Source organism: Trachypithecus francoisi, unplaced genomic scaffold (genome assembly GCF_009764315.1).
Source record: "Trachypithecus francoisi isolate TF-2019V2 unplaced genomic scaffold, Tfra_2.0 Lachesis_group11, whole genome shotgun sequence".
Classification (NCBI taxonomy): Eukaryota; Metazoa; Chordata; class Mammalia; order Primates; family Cercopithecidae; genus Trachypithecus; species Trachypithecus francoisi.
The window spans coordinates 81,569,459-81,593,259 of NW_022681456.1; the positions used below are offsets into that span (position 1 = coordinate 81,569,459).

Sequence of the window (23,801 nt, forward strand, 5' to 3'; positions counted from 1 at the left end):
ATCAGGGCCATCTTGGAAGATAGAATTTTGCCCTACATATGCTCTAGGAGAGATTCAAGTACCAGATAAAGAATTAGGGGTGAGCTGGAGTGTGTTTTAATCAAGTGTAGAGATAAGACCAGAATCAGAACAAATTGTGATTGCTAATAGCTAAGACCTTAGTAACATAAGGATTTAGTTGTACTTAGATGTTTGCCTCCTTATCAAGCTTTCACTATAAATCTTGCTCTATATGGTAATTATTTTTACTGTTCATTGGTTAAAGTTGCTTCATTAGTAACAAGCTTTTATTTCAACAAGAAAAGAATGCTAATTCCTAGTCCAGGGGCAGCATACCCAGAATGTTAATTATTCCGTTTTTTATTTTTGAGAACAAATTGGTGATTACCTTGAAAACGGGATCTGCGAACCTCCGTGGAGAAAGAGGCAGCAGCCATAGCTCCCTCATCCTCAGCAGATGGTGGTGGAGAGGGACGTCTGCCCACTTTGACCAAGGATAATGACTACTGTCTCATGATGCATTCCTTCACTCATAATTATGTTACAGGCAATCTGAAGGCTTCTCACCGCAGTTGACTGCCAGAGAGCAATTTGGTCAGAGGGAATAACTACTTGGTTTTAGTGCCCCCAATTTTATAGGTGGGGAAATAAAAATCCAGGGTGCTCAGCCATCTGGTAAGCTTTACACAGAAGGTTCCAGCAGGTGAGAGATTGGAACTCAGATTGCTGGCAGTGGGCAGATCCTTTAGATACTGTTCTGAAAGATCCTACTGTTCTGAATAAGGGCAATGTTGCTGAGGACTGCAACTCTGGGTATTTCCAGCAGCTCCATTCAACTGCTGAGAAGACAATCCCCATCTAATAAAAAAGGTGATGCTTTGGCAGGCTCAGGCGACACGTATTAGGCGACCCAGCCCAAGCCCGTGCTTTTGTGATCTGTACATCACCTTTTTCCACCACACTTCTCCAGCCTACGCCAGGGTGGCAGAGGCGAGCCACACGTCAGAGGCTGCCACTCACCACCTCAGCACTGCAGCCAAGGGAGGGAAGGGAATCAGAGACACTTAAGTCTGTTTTTGTTTGCTTTGGGCTCTCACCTGGAGCTTCAGCTGAGCCTGGCTCAGCTTTCTTTCCAGGAAGGGCACGTGATCTGCTTTTAAAGGATCCAGAGAATATGAGGAAAGACCTTACCGGGGGTGCTGTCATTCAATTGATGGGTGGAGTAAATGTTTCATGGAAGAACTCAACATGAAATCCTCTTCCTGGATTATCTGTGGATGAATGATGTTAATTAAAAAATCCAAACATATATTGCTGAATACTATGTATTTAAATTTCAAAACAATCCTGCAAGTAGGATCAATGCCACCTTTTACAAATGAGAGAGAGAAGTCAAGTACCTTGTCCAAGGTCACTACATAGTGAGAGGTAGACATAGGATTTGAACCCAGGAATTGAACCTTTGGAATTCCACAATGACAGGTTTTCTGTTTTCTGTTAGACCACAGCTATCTTACTCCTGTTTGGAATTTTGTGATTTTCAAAGGACTTTCACTTACATTATCCTGCAAGTCTCACCACAAACCAGTAAGGTAGGAAAGGGTTTGGCAGATTAGAACACAGACTTACGTTAAATCGTGGCCCAAGGTCACCCAACCCAACTCTATTCAGTACAGGTCTCACTCTTTTCTAGTGAGCTTCTTAGGGATGCAAAGTTGTCTTGAGAACAGCCAGGGCCAAACACGTTATCGCTTCCCCATTCCCCCAAATAGAGTACTGGCAGTAGCTAAACATACAGTGCTTGCTATGTGTCAAGCACTGGGCTAAGCATTTTATATTTACTTAACTTATTTAATGCTTACAACAACCCCATGAAGTACTTGCCATTCTTAGTTCCATTCTACAGTTGATAAATGAGACACATAAAAGTTAAGTAACTTGTCCAAGGCCTAAAAGCTGGTGGATAGTGGATCTGGGATCTGATGCCAGACAAGCTGCAGAGCAGAGAGCTGAGAATTAGCTGCAGAGCTCTTGAAGTTGCTCAACTCATGGTGGTTCCCAGGTTTTCAGATCAATCCTCTCTCCTAGACTGGACTGTTCAGAAACCAGAAACTCAGAAAGAGTGCCCACTGCCAATTTGGCTGGAATTCTGGAGATAGACTCCCCACTAATTTCTCATGGAGTCTAGAATCAGTGCCCCCACTCCTGTCATATGTGTGAAATCTCATATGCAGACAACAACCTGAGGATTTGGTCTTGCCCTGTGTGATGTGTTTGGGTGTGGAGGTGGGTTGGATGGGAGTGGGGGTCCGCTGAGCTCTTGGCAGTGAGAGCAGCAACTCATCATGTGTCATTCATTCTGCCATCAAGTATCCTCCATCCTCCTACTCCTGGCCCCTATGGTGCAGCCATGGTCTGGACCAGGGCTTCCCAGACATCCTGCATTATAAGAATGACCTGGAGGGCTTGTTAAAAATGCAAACTCTCAAGCCATTCCTCTGAAGATTTTCATTCACAGGGCTGGGGTGGGAGCTGGTTTTAGGTATTTGCATTGTTAGACATCAGTCATCAGTCAGTTTACATGTTTGTGCTGTGCTTACCCTATGCTAGGAGCTGGACATTTAGGATAATCTAGAATGGGCAGGACTCAAGCCTTGCCCTCAAGAAGCTCAGGGACCGGTGGGGTATGGACAAGTAAGCAGGTAAGTATACTTTACGTCAGGGCCATGACGGAAAAAGTACAGGGTATGGTGGGAAGACAAGGAGGGGCATCTGACTCAGACCAGGGAGTAAAGCAGGGAGGGTATCCCCTCCAGAAGATCTGAGTTGGGGCCTAGACACAACATACACTGTCCTCCTAAGATGAATGGGGTCCTTGAGCCGACTCTACCAGCCAGCTGGAGGTTCCCAGATTCTGTCCCCTCTTGCTTCTGGGTCCAGAAATCACCTGCTGTCCGTCTAGGATGGTGGGGGGAGGGCTTGGTTTGAGGCTCTCCACTGTGCATGCCTCCTCCTCTTCCCAAACCTCATATTTGTTTGCTTCCTGTTCCAGGAGCTAGATGTGTTTAGCTCCACTGTAATTTCTTTCCCATAAGTAGCATTTCTCAGCCCAAACTCCAGGTTTGCTGAGATGGATGTCTTTGGCTGAGGTGCTGGCAGAGCAGACTCTGTGGATCTGGGGCCCCTCACTTCCGTTCCCACTCCTGGCCCTCTGAAGAGTTGGGCACAGGTGGCATGCCACTGGAAGACAAAGCCCAGTGATGGGAGAGATGGGCACAGCCACTGCGGGAGCCTGTGGACACTGTGGTGCTGCAGGGAGGGACCCAGCCCGCCCGGAAGAGGTTGCCTGGTCCTCACCCCTGTGTCAGGGACCTCATGGCTCCTGATCCCCTGGTGTCTAAAGCTGCTTCCTCTTGCTGGATCAGGTGCTGCTTGGGTTCCCTGAAACCCTTGAGGACATCACACAAAGAGAGGGAGGAGAGCTCCAGCATTTTGTCAACTGAGGCAAGTTTAGGTGATTAAGCTAAGAAAGCAAAGCCACTCTGGCCCAGAGGATTATCTTTGAGGTGTGTTGGGAACCAAGAAGTAACTTAATGCCTACGAGGCAAACCAAACCCAAGATGACTCTCAACTAATTGCTTGCCTCTCCTTTTGCTAAGCCAAACTCCCTGGTGTATAAAGGCCAGTCTCCTCTCTTGTCCCCATCCCTCTCAGCTCTCAGCTCTTGCTAAGTGATCACTAGGTCACCTCCAAGCTCTCTCACTATGAACAGACAAGTCTGCAAGAAATCCTTCAGTGGTGGGAGCCAGGGTTTCTCTGGCCGCTCTGCCGTGGTCTCTGGCAGCAGCAGGATAAGCTGTGTGGCCCGCTCTGGGGGAGTTGGTGGAGGGGCCTGTGGCCTCCGGAGCAGAGCAGGCGGCTTTGGCATTCGCAGCCTCTACAACCTGGGCGGCAACAAGAGCATCTCCATCAGCGTGGCAGCTGGTGGCTCCCGGGCTGGAGCCTTTGTGGGAGGGCAGAGCAGCTGTGGCTTTGCAGGTGGCTATCGAGGTGGCTTTGGGGGCAGCTATGGTGGTGGCTTTGGTGGTGGCAGAGGAATAGGTAGTGGTTTTGGAGGGGCTGGTGGCTTTGGTGGAGCTGGTGGCTTTGGTGGTCCTGGTGTCTTTGGTGGGCTTGGCAGCTTTGGCAGTCCTGGTGGCTTTTTCCCTGGGGGCTTTCCTGGGGGAATTCAGGAAGTGACTGTAAACCAGAGTCTCCTGCAGCCCCTCAATGTGGAGATCGACCCCCAGATTGGACAAGTAAAGGCCCAGGAGCGGGAACAGATCAAGACCCTCAACAACAAGTTTGCCTCCTTCATTGACAAGGTGAGGGCAAGGCCAACAGGTGCTGTGGAGGGTTTGGGGTGCCCAGGGGTTGGTGTAGAAAGATGCCATGGGGACCTGTGAGACACAGGGCAGGGGTGTCTGGCTCTTGTCCTGGTGCTGCCTTGATCCCTACAAGACAGCGATCATGCCTCTTTCACTTTTTGGGCCTTCTTTTTCCAGCTGTGAAATGGGGGGAAGAATTCCTGGTCCTGGTTTTCTGCTAAGAATGAGATGAGGGTAAATGAAGTGGGGGTCCAAACACATTCTTAGCTCTTCGAAGAATGAGCCATTAGTCATAAAATTATTACAGTTACTTTAATTTCTCCTGAAAAGCAATTGTTTGATAATCCAAACTAGCTAGTAATCAAAAACTGTGTTAGCACAGATCTTGGGGCTGCCTCTAAATGAGGAGTATTGGCCGCTGCCTTACCTTCCAAATGATGCTGTGCTTCAGCCAATGTTAAATTGAGCTGTCCATGCTGGGGCAGATGAGGGTGTGCTGGGTCTGTGTGGGACCGAGCCCAGGATCTGAAGTGAATTTCCCCGGTTTTTTAATTTGGGAAAGATGAAGATTTAGAAAAGAGAGAACTAGAATTTGTTGAGTGATTATGCCATACCTGTTATTTTCATGTATTTCCATCACATGGAAATACATCACATCATATGAAGGAGGTCTTCATATGTGAAATTTCTTAAGAAATGTTAGACCTCATTGACTGTTTTCACTGCCTTTATGGAGCTGAAAAAAGCTTACATCTAAAAAACAATGACAAACTTTATTTGTGCTGACCTCCTTTAGTTGTATTCTGAAGGACCCCTATAGACCCAGGGCAGTCCTGGGTTTGATTCTTAGCTTTGTCACTCAGTAGACTTGTCACTTTGGGAAACTTAAACTCTTTGAGTCTCAGTTGCCTTATCTACAAAATGGGGATCACAGCAACTCCTTTATAGGTGGTTGTGAGGATTAAATGTGATGGAAATACGTGAAAATAACAGGTATGGCATAATCACTCAACAACTTCTAGTTCTCTCTTTTCTAAATCTTCATCTTTCCCAAATTAAAAAACAGGGGAAATTGCAGATTGAAGAACTGGGTTACTTCTCCACATTTCCACCATGTGGGATGGGCAGCCCCACATGCCCAACTCAAGAGGCTGACTCCTTTTCTTCCCCCTCTGATGCAGGTGCGGTTCCTGGAACAGCAGAACAAGGTCCTGGAGACCAAGTGGGAACTGCTCCAGCAGCAGACCACAGGCTCGGGGCCCAGCAGCCTGGAACCTTGTTTTGAATCCTACATCAGCTTCCTACGAAAGCAGCTGGATTCACTTCTAGCGGAGAGGGGGAACCTGGAGGGAGAGCTGAAAAGCATGCAGGACCAGGTGGAAGACTTCAAAAAGAAGTGAGGGTTCCTCCTGGGGAGTTTCCCCTTCTGCGGAATTAGCGTGGAAGTGTGGTCCTAATTTGGGATTTCAGCTGTTCCCAACTGTGCCTTCAGTCAATACTCTGGGATGGATTTATTGAGTGAAGCGTGACCAAGCAGAAGAGGGTGAGAGGGTGGGGACTGAGACTCCCAAGTGGCTATGACACAGATTTCAGTCTCCAGGTGGGCCCCCTCCTATTCCAGCCCAGAAGGACAAAAGAGTCCTCCCAGAGTTTAGAACCCTTTAGGATGAGGAGTCTGACACACTTGACTGTACATAGGAATCACCTTGGACGCTTGTCAACAATGCATATTCCTGTATTCCAGTCCAAGGTATTCTGAATCATAGGTGTGGGGCAGGCCCCAGGAGTGTGAGCGCTCCCCTAGCTCCTGGGGATTCTAGGCAGATGTCCAGGGCTGCACTTGCTAAAGGCCTCTTTCAGTGAGTCTCATCCAATGTCCTGTTCTGTGGTTTTGGTTTGCCTCCTCCTCAATGTTCCAAGTTGCAGTCCATACCCACTGAGGTCTGTGAGGAGCAAACTGGGCTTCTCAAGGTGGGAGGGAGCTCCCGACTTCCCCAGGGTCAGAACCCACAGGGATGGGCACACCTGCTCTGCAGAGGCCCTATTCCAATTCAACCGCACAAACCTGGTGGGTACCCACTCTGTGGCAGGCTCTGTGCTGGGCTCTGGGAATCCAGTGGCAACTCAGATTCACATTCCCAAAAGAGATCTCAGAGACCTCTTTCCTCCTAGAGGAAAGAAAGAGGTCCTGCCCAGAGACCTCTTTTCTCCTAGAATCAGTCCAATTCCTCAAGCTTTATGAAATACAAACTCTTGGTAGTAGATTTTAGTCCTTAACAGGCAGGAATCCTACCACTCTGATGCATTCAGAAGATATGAATTCATTTTTAACTGAAATTCTTACAAGAAGTAACTGTAACTAAGTAAAACAGAAACAGAGGAAACAGGCAGAAATGCCCAATGAGAGCAAACATTCCACTGGGTTCCATATGCACACATTGTGCTTTGCAAAGTCAATCAAAGAGCTTAGGCAAGTAGTCAAGCTCCTTGAAGTCTTCCCTCTCACCCTGACTGCCCATACCTCTGCCCATCACTGGATTTAGAGGGAAGAGGGCCAGGCAGTGCCCTGAGCTCTGAGAGGTCTCTGGGCAGGACCAGCTAAATGATTTTCAGGGCTCAGTGCAAAATGATAATGCAGGAACCTAGTTACAAAATTCTAGTTACAGAATTTCAATCATGCCTGTGATCCCAGTACTTTGGGAGGCTGAGGAGGGAGAATCACTTGAGCCCAGCAGTTCGAGACCAGCTTGGGCAACAAAGTGAGACCTTTTCTCTACTAAAAATTAAAAAATTGGCTGGATGTGGTGGTGCATGCCTCTGGTGCCAGCTACTTGGGAGTCTGAGGCAGGAGGATTGCCTGAGCCTGAGAGGTTGAGGCCACAGTGAGCCATGTTTGTGCCACTGCATTCCAGCCTGGGTGACAGGGTGAAACCTTGTCTCAGAGAAAAAAAAAAAAAAAAGAAAAGAAAGAATGTCAATATGGTGCCAGCATTGAGCTGAGTGTGAGGACCCTGAGCCCAGGGTCCTGTGTAACTGCACATGCCCATGAAGCTGGTCCTGTCTCTGCACTGGTGAGAAGAGTGCCTAGAATCCTCATCTCTCTTTTCCACTTCTGAAATGCCAGTGATCAAATGTGTGCCTCTTGTTGTTCCAGGTATGAAGATGAAATCAACAAACGAACTGCGGCAGAGAATGAGTTTGTGGGGCTCAAGAAGGTAGGTGAGCCTGGACCAGCATATCCAGGTTCCCTTTCTGGGAGCTGCCCCCATGGAGAGAGTGCACAGCCAGCTGTTTTGGGGCACAGTGACCTTATACGGTGTGTGGGATCGACACTTTTCCTTACATTTTTGGAAATGAAATGTTTAATGAAGGAAGCTGCTCTAAGTACATCACCATGGGAAAGTATGTTAAAATGTTACTGTGACTAATGAGCTGATTAGCAATGCGAACTAATAATGAGCTCTTTATGTGTAGAATTAATCAAGATTTTCAGCCTACAAATGTACTCCAGATGCTATTAATAACAATCAACAAATACTTGTAGCATATTTAAACCAGTCATCATAAAAGTGAAGTAGTGAGAATACCCTAATTTCTGTTCAGGAGGGTGGGATTTCTGATACTACACAGCCAAAGTCACATATATATTAGGTAAATTTTTTCTACCCTAAAATCAGATGGTTACTCTTAATTTCTACCCTTAATCAGATGGTGCCTAATGGTTTGTATTTTGTTAAAGCATTAGGATTTGACATGTCAAGCAAGGAAAAGGAAGAAAGCCACTTTGAGCTTCCTTATTTTAAAAGGGAAGATGAGACGTCACAATTAGGAGGAGAGCTAGGGGAGGAACAAAGATGAGACATGAGGGCTTAGGAAAGAGCCACTGGGTTGGAGGGGAACAGAGGGTCATTCTCTGGGTTTCTGACCTCCTCTGCAGGATGTGGATGCGGTTTTCATGAACAAGGTGGAGCTGCAGGCCAGAGTGGACAGCCTGACAGATGAAGTCAGCTTCCTGAGGACCCTCTATGAGATGGTGATTCCTTGGTTTGCAAGCTCCAGAACCTTCTTGTCTGATTCTTCCCAAGCATAACTTTAGGGGACAGCCAGACAGCACAACACTCACAAAACCAGCAATGGGGCTCAGGACTCAGCTCCACCCCACCTGGGAAATGTTAACTGAGTTCCTTCAGTCTGCATAGACCTGAGCCACAGGTCTTCAGGCCATTTTGCTCTGCACCTTCTCTCTGGCTCCTATACCCATATTATAGCTGGCTGGCTTCTTCATAATATTCCTCCCTGCTGGGGGCCCATGGAAACTTACATAATAGGACTCACTGGCTGATACTTTCAGGCTGACAGCCTGATTATATTTGCATATTTTGCTTATTTCCTTTAGCCTTGTTGTCTAACATCCTTTAGGCTGTAGCCAGGCATAAAGTATGAGCTTATTTTTCCAACTGATCCACTTCTAGCCCCATCCTTGGGGTATCTCTGCTAGTAGAGGATTCCCAGCATCCCCTGGGCCAGGGGATGGTGAGAGTAATGATCCATGTTTCCTGCAGGAGCTGTCCCAGATGCAGAGCCATGTCAGCGACATGTCTGTGGTTCTGTCTATGGACAACAACCGCTGCCTGGACCTGGACAACATCATTGCTGAGGTCCGCGCCCAGTATGAGGAGATTGCCCAGAGGAGCAAGGCTGAAGCTGAGGCCCTGTACCAGACCAAGGTGGGAACCCTCCTTGTGTTCTTAGATCCTGATGACCTTCATCAAGAATGTGCCAACACTTTGCAAAAGCCATTTTGATTGGTTTTTCCTCTGTCAGCTTGGGGAGCTGCAGACCACAGCTGGCAGGCACGGGGATGACCTAAGGAACACCAAGAGTGAGATCATGGAGCTCAACAGGATGATACAGAGGCTACGGGCTGAGATTGAAAATGTCAAGAAGCAGGTGGGGCTGGGTTTAACGGAAAGATCCCGGAGGTCTTCTGGGCCCTGGAGAGAAGCAGCACAAGCTCTGCTCCTCTGCTACATGCTCTCTCCATCCTTTCATGGTGTCACATGTGGGATAGCACAGTCTCTGGGAAACTCTGTTCTTCCAGATGTTTCTTTTGGAGGTTGAGCTTCTTGGAATGCTCACTCAAGAAAGATGTTTGCTTATTCCGGTTTGCCTAGCAAATCTTGCAGCTGCAGTGCTGGACTTAAACACTCAGCTCTCAGCAGGATCTGCCCTTAGTGAAGCTGTTTCTCACACATTTCACATAACCTTGATGGCTGTTCTGTATCATTGGAATGAAGTGATTAGGCAAGAGAGTTTTTAACAGTCTTGCAAAAAAGATTAGAGACTAACCAGACCACTACTACCTGTACCAGCATAGGAAAGCAAATTAGTGCTCCCTTTCTTGATGAGCCACAAGTCGATTTCAATGGGCCAGAGATGAATTAAACAACTGCAAAACTGACTTCTTTTCTCTGCGCATGCTCCATTGAGATTTCTAAGGAAAGGGAGGAAGGGATGCAGGATGTGGGGGAAGAGATCTACTCCTAGTAAAGATCAAGTGTTTGTTTCCGGGTCACTATGCTAACTGATCTTCTACCTCAGAATGCCAACCTGCAGACGGCAATTTCAGAGGCTGAGCAGCATGGAGAGATGGCCCTCAAGGACGCTAATGCCAAGCTCCAAGACTTGCAGGCTGCCCTACAGAAGGCCAAGGATGACCTGGCTCGGCTCCTCCGTGACTACCAGGAGCTGATGAATGTCAAGCTGGCCCTGGATGTGGAGATTGCCACCTACCGCAAGCTGCTGGAGGGAGAGGAGTGCAGGTGAGGGGCCATGGGATCACCATTCTCCAGATATGGTTTTAGAGTGACCTTTGATAATGTGAAAAGCGGGCAAGATGATAAGGGGAGGAACACTCAGAAAAAGGGCAAGGAGTGTCTTGAATGACAGAGTCAAGGGTTCAAGCACTACTATTTTATGTCCATTGAGATCATCTAACTCTCAAATGTTTAATGGGCATCAATATTATGTTATATATCTCTACTGATCTTCACTGTCTGCAATGTATTAGGAAAGTTCTTTGGCATTATGACAAGTGATAGGCCGGTGCTGTCCACTGGAACTTTTTGAGATGACGAAGATGTTCTATTCTTGTGCTGTCCAATACAGTAGCCATTGGCCACTTGAGCACTGGAAATGTGGTTAGTGCAACTGAGAAACAGAGTTTTACATTTAATTTAATTTTAATTAACTTAAATAGCATCATGTGGCTACTGGCTACCATATTGGAAAGCTCAATACAGACAGTCCTACAAGCCCCATCCATGAAGGGAGTCCATATGGGAAGATGGTTCATATATCCATGCTCTTGGAAAATAATACAACATTAAGCAGCAGACAAAGTCTTAGCAAGTGGTTATCGAATGCTAAAGGAGTGTCAAGAATCGAGAGATCTTTCTGCTGAGTTCCTGCCCAATGGATCATGCGTTCAGGGGGTAGCTACCCCTCTGTCCTCAGGTAGCTCCCAATCTGATGGAGGAAGCAGAACCCAAGTATGAGAAGGAAAGTGAGAGTGAAGATGATGTCAAGTGTACTAGGAGTCATGGGATGAGGAGAGAGTGGTCAACACCAGTGGGCACACATGGGCAAGGTGTGCACACCCATTCCATACCTTCTCAGATATGTGGACGTGCCTGCTTCATGAACAAGACACAGGAAGATGGGCAGTGTAGGTGGGGCATTTCAAATCCATCCTGTGTTTAGTGTCAGCCCCTCCCATATTTTCTCCACCCTGAACAACCCCCATCATGTCACCACCACCCCAGGAGGGCTCATTGTGGAAGCCTTCTTGGAAAGGGAGAATTGGAGATAAAAAAATCCAGGGCTGGGTTGAGAAGGATGAAAGAGCGTGCTAAGGTGGGAAGATGGTCTTAGCAGGGGATGAGAGGTGGGGACAGGCCAATCAAGGCAGATCTGGGTGTCAAGTTTTTTGCCTAGAGAAGATAATCTCTAAGTGCTAAGGGGAAAGGGGTGGGAAGTCTCAACTCTTGAAGCACCCCCCTTTCTGGGGAGATACGGTCATGGAAACAGACTTAGAATAAGTTTTCTTCTCTCAGGAACTTGACCCCTAGTGGGGCAAATGGGAGGGTGTGGCTCCCAAAGTTGTGAACTCTCAACTCTGGTTATTGACTCATTGCAGAAAGAATTCACCTCTCCTCTTCCTTTTCAGGATGTCTGGAGAGTGTCAGAGTGCTGTGTGCATTTGTAAGTAGCCTATTCAAAAATCCCTCTCCCTGGGTTGTAAGAAGGGCAACTAGAAACAACCTCACTGACTGACCTTCAGGCAAGAAGGCCTGTTCCATCCAAGGAGGTCAGGCCACCTGGCAGTGTCTAGGATCTCAGGCCTCAGCCACACGCTCTGCGCCTAGCATAAGCTGACAACCTCTCAGGCCAAAGATAAAACTCCTCTGGTTTGGGGAGCGGCCTAAGTTGGAAAACCAGAAATTTCTGCGGATACTTCTGGTTCCTGTTCTTGGGAGAAGGCACTAGAGGCCAGGCTCACTCTCATGGTTTGCAAACTGAGGCATTAGATAAGTTAGCATCTTTCTGGAAGTCACATAGCCAAGCAGGGTGGGGATGTAATACAGTCCTTGGCTTCCAATTTCCCAGGCCCTTTGCCTGAATTGTGTGCCTGTTGTCTTGTAGCAGTGGTCAGCAATGTCACCAGCACAAGTGGCAGCTCTGGTAGTAGCCGTGGAGTTTTTGGAGGGGCCAGTGGCAGTGGTGGCTACAGAGGCAGCGGCAGCAGCAGCGGCTATGGAGTCAGTGGCGGCAACAGCAGTGGCTATGGAGGAGTCAGTGGCGGCAGCACTGGGGGCAGGGGTAGCAGCGGGGGCTACCAGAGCAGCAGTAGTGGGAGCAGGCTCGGCGGTGCAGGTAGCATCTCCATGAGCCACAGAGGAATGGGCTCCAGCTCTGGCAGTGTCCAGACTTCTGGAGGCAGTGGCTACAAGTCTGGTGGTGGAGGCAGCACCGGTATCCACTTCTCCCAGACCACGAGCTCAAGCCAGCATAACTCCAACAAGTGATCTTCTGTGCCAAATCTCTATAACCACCTGCTTCCCACTCAGCCTGCAATAATGTTTCCCACTCTCTGCTTGGCATCAATGGATGCACATGGGTCAACCACATTTTTCCTCAAGTTCCCTGGAGAAGAAGCTGAACTTCTGGTTTCTCCATCCCCATGACCTTCCCAGGGCCATGGAGGTCCAGTTGCTGGTGTGGGATGATGATGCCCCTGGAAACCTTCCTGCAATGGCCCCTTACTTTGGACAGCAACTTCTGAGCCCAAGCCAGTCTTGGTCTTCACAGCCTGGCCTGTTCCCACTCTGGCCGATCTCCCTTTCTTACTGGGAGTTGGTAATTTGAAGCCAATCATCTCAGCACTGTCTGAGGAGGGCAGAGTCATGGGTTCAGTGCTGGAGGGTGCATGGTCAAGATCTAAAGACTGCTGGTTCCCAGGGAACCCTCCCTATATCTGGGCTTCGGATCCTGCCTCCTTTCTGTCCCCTAATTCTCTGAGCTGTAGATCCTCTGGTGATGAGTATGCTGAACTTTCTTTTCTCAATAAATTGCACTGAATTTTACATTCTGGTGTTTGTCTTTTATTCCAGGAGTCACAGAATAGATCATGACCCAAAAGTGATGAGATATCAGGTGGTGGTGATGGTTTTCCAGGAATTTAAAAGTGGGCATAAAGGCCACTGAATAGTCTTGCCTTCTCCATCTATTTGGTTAGGTTGTTGTGATAGGTCTGCCCAGGAGTATGTTGTTTAAGGGGAGACCTTCCCCACTCCCAAGAAAGTCATCCCATCTATATCCTCCAGCCTCTAAGCAGGCCTCTGCAATTCAGTCTTGGAAGAAGAGGGTTCTGCAGTTCATCAAGGAAACAGGTTCCACTGGGACTTCAGTTCCTCTGTTCCACCCCCATCCCAGCCAGACACAGAACCAATCCTCCTTCTGCAAACACAGCTCTTGGAATCTGAAGGGGTCAATACATAACATTCTCTTCTCCTTGCATAGGTTCTGAGCCAATTAAAAAATAAGACAAATGAATGAGCAGATGGAGGGCCAATATTGTCTTTATTACCAATAAAGCAGATACTGGAGCATGTGTTTTTTTTTACCTTGGATGGAAAGGGCTTCTCCTATCACAGGACCTCAGGATTAGGCCAGATTTTCTACCTGGGCAGGGGCAGCCTAGGGCCACTGCGGCCTTCCCTATGGGGTCTGATCCCTAATAGCCGAGGGAGAGCACAAGAGAGCAGAATATAATCTTGCTGTGGACAGCCAGATCGTAAGAGATGGAGAGGCATTGCTCTGCAAACTCAACTCTTCCTTCAAAACTCACCGATCAGGTAAGAGAGTGGGTGGGAGTGTTAAACTAGTAAAACTCACTCCAGGTGGATATATAATTAGGAACGGGGATGATGTGTACCTGCCCTCACACCAGCGTTTACCAGCCATTTTCAGAAAACTGAAACCCGAACCCAGGGAGCACAGGAGTAATGAGATAGTCACTGAGAGAAACCAGGAAAATTGGGGGCCTCAGGAGATGACATTTAGGATCTGTGATTTTTCCCTACCCGGCCCCCCAACCAATCCCCTCCACAGGCCACTAAGCAAGGCAAAATGCTAGTTTGTAAGTCACTGTAGACTGAGTGTTACTGCCCATAAGTCAGGTCAGGGCTGGAATAACGAGAGGGCATCTGTACATTTGTCTAATGTCCAAGGGGAGTGCCAGGGCCTGGTCTCTATATTTCTGAGCCTTAGCTCACCTCATCTAATCTCTAAAGTACTGTAGCCCTGGCCTCAAGAATTGGAGAAGAGGACATTTTAAAGTTACCTGAGAGATCAATAAATACTTGCCCATCTTTTCATGGCTTACAAGCAGGAGGTAGTGCCCTTTCCACTTTCCCTTGGCCTAGCTCTGTGTACTTTGAGCAGACGTAGGCAGTTCTGAATTTCGGCTCTTACTGGCCTTTTAGAGACGCTGCAAGAAACATCATCGGTTGTCTCCCCAACTCCCCACAGGAGAACACCCTGGGAGCTCTGCTCCATGTGTTGCTGGGTACTAATCTCAGGGCCCTGCATAACAGGTGGGGAACTGAGCAAAAGTTTGGTGGTCAATTGAAAGGATGAATAGAGACGAATAAGGGGAGTGGGCCTCCCATCCCCTCAGCCTGAATGAAAGATGGGATAGGTCACACACCAAGGTAGGACAGAGTGAAAAGTTTACAGTGAGGACCTAGGACACTCTTTTGAACTCTTGTGAGGAGGAATGGTGGAGGGGGCTACCAAGGGAGGTAGTGAAAGACTTAAGAATACCTAGAATTAAAGGAAGGGGCCTATTAAGAAAGGCACATTGTAGAAGAAGCCTGGAGCAGGCCTGGGAAGGAAAGAGACTCTGGGCAACATGGAGGAAGGGCAAGGGGTCAAGGCTCAGCTATCCAGACCAAATCCCAGGAGAACTCCAGGACTAGTGTCATCTTCCATGTTCTTGACACAGTGGCACTAAACCATGTGACAGTGGAGCACATGGTGAAGCTCCACAGTGAAGGCATCATGTCTGAGTCCAGGATATGGGCTGGGGAGAATGGAACATTTTTAAGACTGTGGGAGACTGGCAATCTTGGGCTGTCTCAGCCTTACAGAATGCCTCAACCCATCGCTCATCTGAAGAGAGAACTGGGCAGCTCTTTGTGTTTGAAGGCAGCCAGGGTAAGTAGAGTAGGTATTTACCTGTGTGGAATGGTCAAAAGGGTGACAGGAACTCTTCGGAACTGATACTTGAAATCCTACCAGCTGTCTTTAGAATTAATCTGTCTCCTAGTGGCAACTACTTTGTTGTTTTCCATCCTTTATTCTTTATCCTTCACTCTTCTCCCTCTCCTTCTAGATATCTTTTACTAAATTATAAAAGCAACACACATTTAGAGCAAAAATGCATAAAGTTTTAGCAAATTAAAAGATTAAGATCATCTATGATTCTACCATCCTGACATTTTCCTACATTCATGCATGTGCATGCATGCACACATATTCATAGAAATATATAAAATATTTTACAATGGGGTCTTAATACATTCCGCTTTTTAAACTTGATTTTTCACCTAATGTACTGTGGAATTTACCCATTTAATTATTCAACAACTATTAATAGACTGAATGCTCACCATTTTCTAGCTACTGTACCAGGCCCAAGGATACAGGGGAGAACACATACAGTTTCTGCCCTCATAGAATTTATAATCTAGCTGATAAGATATTTACTAAATAGCATCTTTCCACAACAGCAAATGTAGATTGAGATCATAATTTTCTTTTTCGGTGCAGATTCTTATTTTTTACTTAAAAACAAAATTAAAGGTACACATTAGGAACTATAAACAATTATATGTTTTTCTTCTTTCTAGAGATGTGACATATATGTTTTCTAGTCAGCAATGTCCTACCAAACATTTTACTAACATGAAGTCAGACAGACGACCTTTGATACCTCTGAAGCCTTTTGCTACCTCCTCTTACTCAGGCTGAACTAGACCAGTGGAACACCATTTTTTTGCAAGAAAGATTTTGAAAGGAAGAAGGATAGAGTTGGAATTACAGAGCTTGAAGAATTACATTTTAGCAAACTCACCCCCACCCCAACCAAAAGCCTAACAGACCGATTTATACGGAAAGGATTTTAAGTAAATCTGTACAAACACACTTAACATGCGGTAAGTAAAAGATATCTTTCAGTTGATTTCCAGTGCATAGCATACATCCATTGATGTCCAGTAAAATAGGAAATTCTGTGGGGAAAAGAAAGAGAGATCAGTTTGTTACCATGTCTATATAGAAGGAAGTAGACATAAAAAAACTCCATTTAGTTCTGTATTTGAGATGCTGTTCATCTGTGACCTTACCTTCAACTTTGTCCTTGCAAGAGACACGTGCGAAGGTGATTTAAGGTTAAAAGGATTTTGGGCTGTGCAGAATGTACTTTGTTAAACAAGTGCCTAAAGGCTGCTTATGGTTAAAGGTCATCACCATTCTCTTAATCTCAAGAAAGAGAAAAACATTTGTCTCCTGCCCCTCCCTGGGCAATGGAACATCTCCGGGTAACACCCATTGTGTGTTTTGTTTACTGAGCAAGGAGAAAATCACCTTTAGGAATAAGGTGGGGCTTGCTGGAGCAATACTGCTAAAAGGTTTATGGAGATGTTTGCATATGCATCTCAAGGCACAGCATTTTCCTTTAAACTTATTCATGTTACAAGGATTTTGTTCATATGTCTTACTGCTGATTTCCTCCCTACAAGGATCCTATTGTCCAGCCACTCCCTTATCTTTTTGATGGTAAAGATAATTATCAATAAATACTAAGGGAACTCAGAGGCCAGTGCCAGCGTGGGTCCTCTGTAAGCTGAGCGCGGGTCCCCTGGGCCCCGCTTTTCTTTCTCTACACTTTGTCTCTGTGTTTTATTCCTTTTCTCAAGTCTTTCGTTTCCACCTAACGAGAAACACCCACAAGTGTGGAGGGGCAGGCCACCCCTTCAAATTCAATAAAGAAAACATGTTTGCCTTCATAGCACTACAATGAAAAAGTACAAGCCATTTAATACTTAGATCTTTAAGAGGCTAATCAGAAATTCTAAAATCAGATCTACTGTATTAGATCTACCGCTTGAGTATTCATCTACAAAAATATTTTTTCAACAATGATGCTTAAAAAAATAAAAGCTTCTCTAGAAACGGTGGGACCACATCAGGACTAGCAGAAGACAGTAATAAAAGTACTGCAAACCCACTCCTAGGAATTGATTTTCCCATGTAGATTTTGGTTAAGGACATGTTTTTCAGTTGCTTCCTTCAGCCAAGACTGGCTCTAGTTTTCTCCTAATAGTGGGCAGAAAATAGGAGCTTCAGAAATCTCAAGTCAGGGGCAGTTGGTTTGAGTGACATCCTAGATAAATACTCCCAAAAAGTAAAATACCTGCACAGGTGGATCCCTAGTGTTGATGGACTACAAATCTTACCCAAGTGAAAGAGCTGTGAGCACACGAAAGTTTGGTGCAAAGCCTGCCTGTGGTATTTGGGTCAGGGAGGGTTTGTGATGGTGTTATTTTCCACGTTGTTGACACAGGAACATGTATGGTGAGAAAAGGGGTCTTCCAGATGGAATGCTAGACACAATCTCTTGTCCCAGAGTAGTCTGACCCTCAGAAGTTCCTGAGAGGGGTGTCTCCTTTGGCAATGGCAGTAGGGTTACTGAATACAAGAACGTGTTTCAGGAAAAGCAGAGGTCCCTGGAGGGTAAGGTAATTCTCTTTTTGATTCATCAATGCTTAACATTAAAGAAGAGCGGCAGAGTCAGTCTTTCCAAGACATATTCTGTCATTAGGAACAGATGCCTCTCCCCGCCTACTGGGCCTATGATGTCCAGAAGGCTCCCACTGCCTGGAGACGCGAGCTAATGCCACAGATTGTTTTGGATAGCTGGTGTGGAAGGTGTTTTTGCACAATGAAGTCACCACTAAGTCACCACTTAAATCCAGTCCCCGGCCTTCTTTTTCTGCTCTGTAGTCCAGAAACATCTCTTTAAATGCCAGAAGGTTTGTAAATGTGACTAGCATGTCGAATATGTCATCAGCCACTTCATCTTTATGGTGCTCTAATGTTGCTGTGAAAGTCGCCATGTTGAATTCTGGAATCCGCTCCAGCAGCTGTTCTTCAATATATTTTTCTACCCAAGAAAGGTATTCATTAAAGATTGGTGTGTAGGTGAGTTTATTCTCTTCCGTGTCTTCAAATTCCTGGTAGTATTTGTCCATGAAATTTCTCTGCCATACCTGGAACTCGGGATCCATGATGATGGCCTCAATAGAACCAACCACAGCATCAAATTTGGCTTCAGAGGCGGAAGAGATGGGCAGTGCAAAGCTCTCTTCCTCTGGGGCTTCCGTCACTTCCGCTGCTGCGTCCATCCCTGAAATAGGAGCTGGCGAGCGGCCTTCTATCAGCCTGAGACCCACAGAGTCGGCTTCCGTGCGTCCCTCTCCTCCCCCGCACCCCACCTCCCAGGTTACTGAGCTGTAGGCGCCATGCTCTGCCACCTGTTACCCTCATGGCCAAGTCATCCTTAATAACTACATAATATTCCATTGTGTAGATGTAGCGTCCTTTGATATATATATATATTCATTTCTACTTTTTCCACTGCAATAAACGTTGCTGCAATGAACACACACTTCTCTGGACTCTGGTCCTATTCGTTCTTTAAGGTAAGTTTTTAGAGGTTATTGGAATTGTAAGGCCACTGAAAATTTTTGATTTATATGGTCAGGCTGCTCTCAAGAAAGATTGTACCAATTCATGCTTTTGTAAGTAATGTATAAGACTTCCTATTTCTCCACAGTCTTCTGAACACTGTGTGGTATTCTTTTTTAGTTTTTTTTTTTGGTGATAGTTTTCTGTTTTATTTTCATTTCTTTGACTGCTAATGAGGTTGAGCATTACAAATATGTTTATTCACTATTTAGCTTTCATTTTCTGTGAGTTGTCTCTTCACTTAGTCCATTTTCTCTGTGAGTGATCATTTTGTTTTTCTAAATAATCTGTACATCCTCTTTGTAGATTAACAAAACTAGCCGTTTGTTTGTAAAAGCTATTATAAATAGTGTCTTATAAATGCAGATAAATATTACATCTAACTCTTGCCATGGTGTCATGACTGTGAAAGAAAGACACACCGTATTGGCTACCTACTGTATGAACAGCCTAGTGGTATGTCTGAGATCAAAGGATCTATCAACATTTTGAGCAGAAAAAGATAATGATTTTTTTTTTTTTTTTTTTTTTTGAGACGGAGTCTCGCTCTGTGGCCCAGGCTGGAGTGCAGTGGCTGGATTTCAGCTCACTGCAAGCTCTGCCTCCCGGGTTTATACCATTCTCCTGCCTCAGCCTCCTGAGTAGCTGGGACTACAGGCGCCCGCCACCTCGCCTGGCTAGTTTTTTGTATTTTTTAGTAGAGACGGGGTTTCACCGTGTTAGCCAGGATGGTCTCGATCTCCTGACCTCGTGATCCGCCCGTCTCGGCCTCCCAAAGTGCTGGGATTACAGGCTTGAGCCACCGCGCCCGGCCGATAATGATTTCTTTTACTCCCAATTTTAGCAGAGGCTGTCCAGGGCACATTGCATTGTTTAGACTATGCCTGGATGGTCTGTTTAGATCTGGATCCCCCTAAAGAGACAAAGGCAAAGCAGAACCTCCTGGGGAAAGATGACGTGGATGGAGAAGATTTTATACTAATATCATATGCTGAGTGTTGACAGGACTGCAGAAACGTCCCTGAAGGGGGCCCGCTGACTGTCCTTTACAACCTGAGCTTTCACTCTCCACCCTGTCTTGCTTTTCTTTGTCAGGGGCTCTGGTGTTGGCTAGTCCATCTTCTTCAGGGGAGCCTGATCCATGTACCACCATAGCTCCTGGCAAGTCACCCAGAAGCCAGTCCTACATATATCCTAGTCCCATTCTGTGGTTCCGCATTGGGAAGAAGCTGCTGCTCCTCTCTTCTTGCTTGTCTGGGGCAAGGACTCCAACAGCACCTCAGTCATTCAGGTATCCAGCAACCATTCACAATTGTGCCAGAATCAGTGCCCTGTTGGGGATGCTGAGAATAGCTGGGGTGGGGTGACAAAGAGAGAACCTAGTTTAGCAGGAGGGAGACCAGAGGGGCTTACAGGATTGCAGGGAATTGGGGTCAAGTTGTGGGAAGAGGCCACCTCCAAAATTATGTCTGTGGTGGTAGATGAGACGACAGAGTGAGGCAAGGCTGGGAGAGAAACAGAAGCAGGATCAGCTCCCTAGGGATGTGGGGTCTGTAGTGGATGGGTGGTGGGCTCTCACCCTTTTGAGAACCTGGCACTCACTTCTGCAGCCCCTGTGGCTCCTGATTGCTCTTAGCAGAGTGCCTTACCCTAGGCTATGGTCTCTCCCCAGTGGCAGGTCTAGCACTCCATAGGATGGGCTGAGACCTTTGTTGCAGCCAACTCAACTACATAGCAGTTTAACCTTTCCCCAATCCCCAATCCTGCTTCATTCACTTCCTTACATATTGATCCTAAGAGTATTCTCCAATAAACTTCCTGTACACAATCTTCATCTCAGTCTGTTTTTGGGAATTTGACCGGAGACAGGACCAGAGGGAGCTGGTCAGTTGGCTGGTTGACTGGGATTTGGATGGGGAGCTTGCCTTTTTTTCTGGTAAAAACTAGTGCTCCGGGAGCATGGAGAAGACCCTGGGATCCTTGAAGACCTTGGAGGTGAAGGTCCGGTTATTGTGGGCAGCCCACCGCATGTATAGAATTCATGAGAACATTCTGCAGGGATTCTGGGGTGTGGGCTTTTCTGGCATGCTGCCATTTGATCAGTGGTAAATGCTTGCCTGGGACATTCAGGAAAGCCCAGCTAGGGCTGGGGTAGGGATTGCTGCTACTTAGGCTGGGCTCCCCAGGCCCCCTGCTGCCTTTTCTGTCTATTCCAGATGTTCTTTCTCCCACTGGCTGAATGTCTGAGGTCCCGACTCTGGTGTCCCAGTTCACTGAAGTAATGGCTCTTGCTAGCTCATCCCTGGCTGACAGAGACAAACTCTTAACTGTCCTCCTTGCCTCCAGGGGGCTCTGGTTGACCTCTTTCAATTCACCTTTGCTGGCAACAGGGAAGAGCAATTAGCAAAATGTATGTATTAGAGCTCCTTTCTCACTCCCACTGTTTAGACTAATTACTTGGTTGTTTCAAGCCAGGCGTTCTGCCTTATTAAAGCTGAGGTTACTCACAATCAAGGCCAAATAGTCCACGTCTGAATTCCCATAAATTTATTTCATGAATGTTTTGCCCTGAAAAACTGGTAATTAAGATGCAGGGTCTGGCCGGGTATGGTGGCTCACCTGTAATCCCAGCACTTTAGGAGGCCGAGGCGGGCGGATCACGAGGTCAGGAGATCGAGACCATCCTGGCTAACACGGCGAAACTCCGTCTCTACTAAAAATAAAAAAATTAGCTGGGCGTGGTGGTGGGCGCCTGTAGTCCCAGCTACTCAGGAGGCTGAGGCAGGAGAATGGCATGAACCCAGGAGGCGGAGCTTGCAGTGAGCCGAGATTGTGCCACTGTACTCCAGCCTGGGTGGCAGAGCGAGACTCTGTCTCAAAAAAAAAAAAAAAAAAAAAAAAAGATGCAGGATCTTAGCTGGCCAAAAATAATGCTTTGTAATAGAAGTACAGAGAAAACCTAGGACTTGAGGCATTTTTAGCTTATCTTCAGCTTTGTAAAATCATCGTGGTTTAGTTAGAATTGGCATAGTTTTTAATATAGGGCTGAATCAATCTGCTCAGTTTCCCTCTGCACACATGGTTGATGGCCTGAGTCTTCTGACTGTAACCCTTGCCTTACCTCCAACACAGATAGATACACACCCTTGCACTCACACCCACACTCTTGCCTTTTTGAAACAGGAAAGCACTGAATAACTGTGGCAACAGCACCCACATGCAAACTTTGGAGAACAAAGACCCTGCCGATGAGAGGGTGTGTCCTGTGGTTGATGGTCCAGAGATGATTTTCTGTCATTATACATAAGGATGACACTATTAGTTAAAAGCTAATGTGTACTGAGTGCTTGTTATGTACCAGGATATGTTCTAAAGTAATTTAATCCTCACAGCAAATTTTTATCTGATAGGTGGAAATCAAGGCATAGTGGGTTAAACAACTTACCTGAAGTAATGTAACTAAGAGGTGGGGAGCCAAGATTTGACTCATGGGGTTTCACTACATACAACTTGACTTAACTGACCTGAAGATGAGTGAGGCACAAATGAAGATTTTCTAGCACTAGATTCTTCTCATTCTTAAACTCATGATGTTAAACTGGTGTTCTGAAGTCTTCTGGACCTCTCAGGTCTTTCTGTGAATTAGAAATAGTGTCCATTCTGTGCAGAGAGCTTCATGGTTGCATGTCTTAGCAAAGGATAGCACTTGTGTAAAGTAACAAATGTTTGTGTTCTTCTGGGTGGACATAGTCCATGGCAGAGCACACAGGTCAGTGACTAGAGTATGGGCTAGATTTTCACTCTCTTTCACATCCTTGGCCTGGAACTCTTATATGTGACACAACCCACACAACTGACGTGATGGCCTGGTGGTTTTGTGTTAGTCTGTCACTATCCTGAGCCCTGAGATCTGGAGAAGAGGGGCCTTTCCTCAATCCAATGTCGAATCTCCTCAGTCCTCAGTTTCTGCAGCTGGCCTGCCTCCACACCACTCAGTGTAGGGTCAGCACTGCCTTTCTAGAATAAGATAGTAATGACACCACAGCTTCTCTATACCTGCTCTCCAGTGGCTCACTGTCACTCTAGGAGCTTTAGAATCTCCTGGTTTTAGATTCATTTCATCAAGTAGCACTGTGTTCACATTCTCTACAAACTGGACCTGCCCATGCCTTATCCACTACATCCACAAGGAAGTTGCCAAGTTGTGCCAGAATGAAGCTGGAAACCTATTAATGCAGACTTTTAAGGAATGTAGGAATTCAAAAACCATGTGCAAGTTACTGTTGTGATGATACTGCAAAGAATGGCTTATGTATACACCATATTTCAGTTGCAGTAAAGAGATCTGGTGGCATGAAGACTGAAGGTTGTCTATTAGGTTTGGCTTTTAGGAAGTCAGGGAGAAAGGCATTCTTAGGAATGTGATGTCCATGATGAATGTGATGTCCATGATGTCAGGGTTATGTACAGAACTAGATTTCATGGGTTTAGGAGTTGATCAAGACAGAGAAGTGGACAAAATGGGGTCATCCTTTTCAGACACTTAGTTAAGAAGGGAAAGAGACACAGAATGATAGCAAGAAGGTGTCATGGGGTGACAAGAGGTACTGTAAAGGTGGGAAAGACTTGGATATGAGAGGAGAGGTTGAGAGGAGGGGCAGGAGAGAGAGGAGAGTAACTAATGGAGCAAAGAATTAGAGGAGATGGGTGGGATACATCTTGAAGCTGTGTACAAGAAAAAGGAAAATCAAGTGGGTGTGGAGGCAGGCAGGAGTAAAGGCACAGAAGTGATGCTGAGGGGATCAATCCTGATGGCTTCAGTGTTCTTGGTGAAGTAGGAAGCCAGGCTTGGGTGGTCTCCCCTATCTGAGCTCAGTGCCTGCAGCAGGCGGAGGAAAGAAGGTTGTAGTCATGGCCTTGAGAAGGGACTTTGTTAGGCTGATGGTTGAAAGATAGGGGAATAGGGGAATTGATAAGGCTGGTGAGAAGGTTGTCCAGATGGTGCAGTCCAGTCTGTTCTTTCTATGAGGAATGAGACAGCATCAATTTTCTTCACCACTT

General features: G+C 46.4%; 1 protein-coding gene and 1 pseudogene across 1 annotated transcript; one reads left to right on the top strand and one right to left on the bottom strand.

The window, feature by feature from the left end:
- Positions 1-3,683: 3,683 nt before the first annotated feature.
- On the top strand, positions 3,684-13,012 carry KRT76 (keratin 76). The gene is made up of 9 exons (XM_033221977.1): positions 3,684-4,364; positions 5,549-5,763; positions 7,522-7,582; positions 8,305-8,400; positions 8,930-9,094; positions 9,192-9,317; positions 9,969-10,189; positions 11,596-11,630; positions 12,072-13,012. Exons 1-9 carry the CDS (start codon positions 3,765-3,767, stop codon positions 12,452-12,454), a joined length of 1,902 nt encoding a protein of 633 aa, XP_033077868.1. The 5' UTR covers positions 3,684-3,764; the 3' UTR covers positions 12,455-13,012.
- Positions 13,013-17,883: 4,871 nt separating this feature from the next.
- On the bottom strand, positions 17,884-18,397 carry LOC117090868 (annotated as a pseudogene).
- Positions 18,398-23,801: the final 5,404 nt, after the last annotated feature.

What these genes read in the sequence shown, in the direction of transcription:
- KRT76 (XM_033221977.1), top strand. Translation starts at nt 3,765, where the DNA reads ATGAACAGACAAGTCTGCAAGAAATCCTTCAGTGGTGGGAGCCAGGGT. An exon ending in TGAGGACCCTCTATGAGATG is followed by an intron (nt 8,401 to 8,929) that starts GTGATTCCTTGG and finishes TGTTTCCTGCAG; the next exon opens with GAGCTGTCCCAGATGCAGAG. An exon ending in TCAGAGTGCTGTGTGCATTT is followed by an intron (nt 11,631 to 12,071) that starts GTAAGTAGCCTA and finishes GTTGTCTTGTAG; the next exon opens with CAGTGGTCAGCAATGTCACC.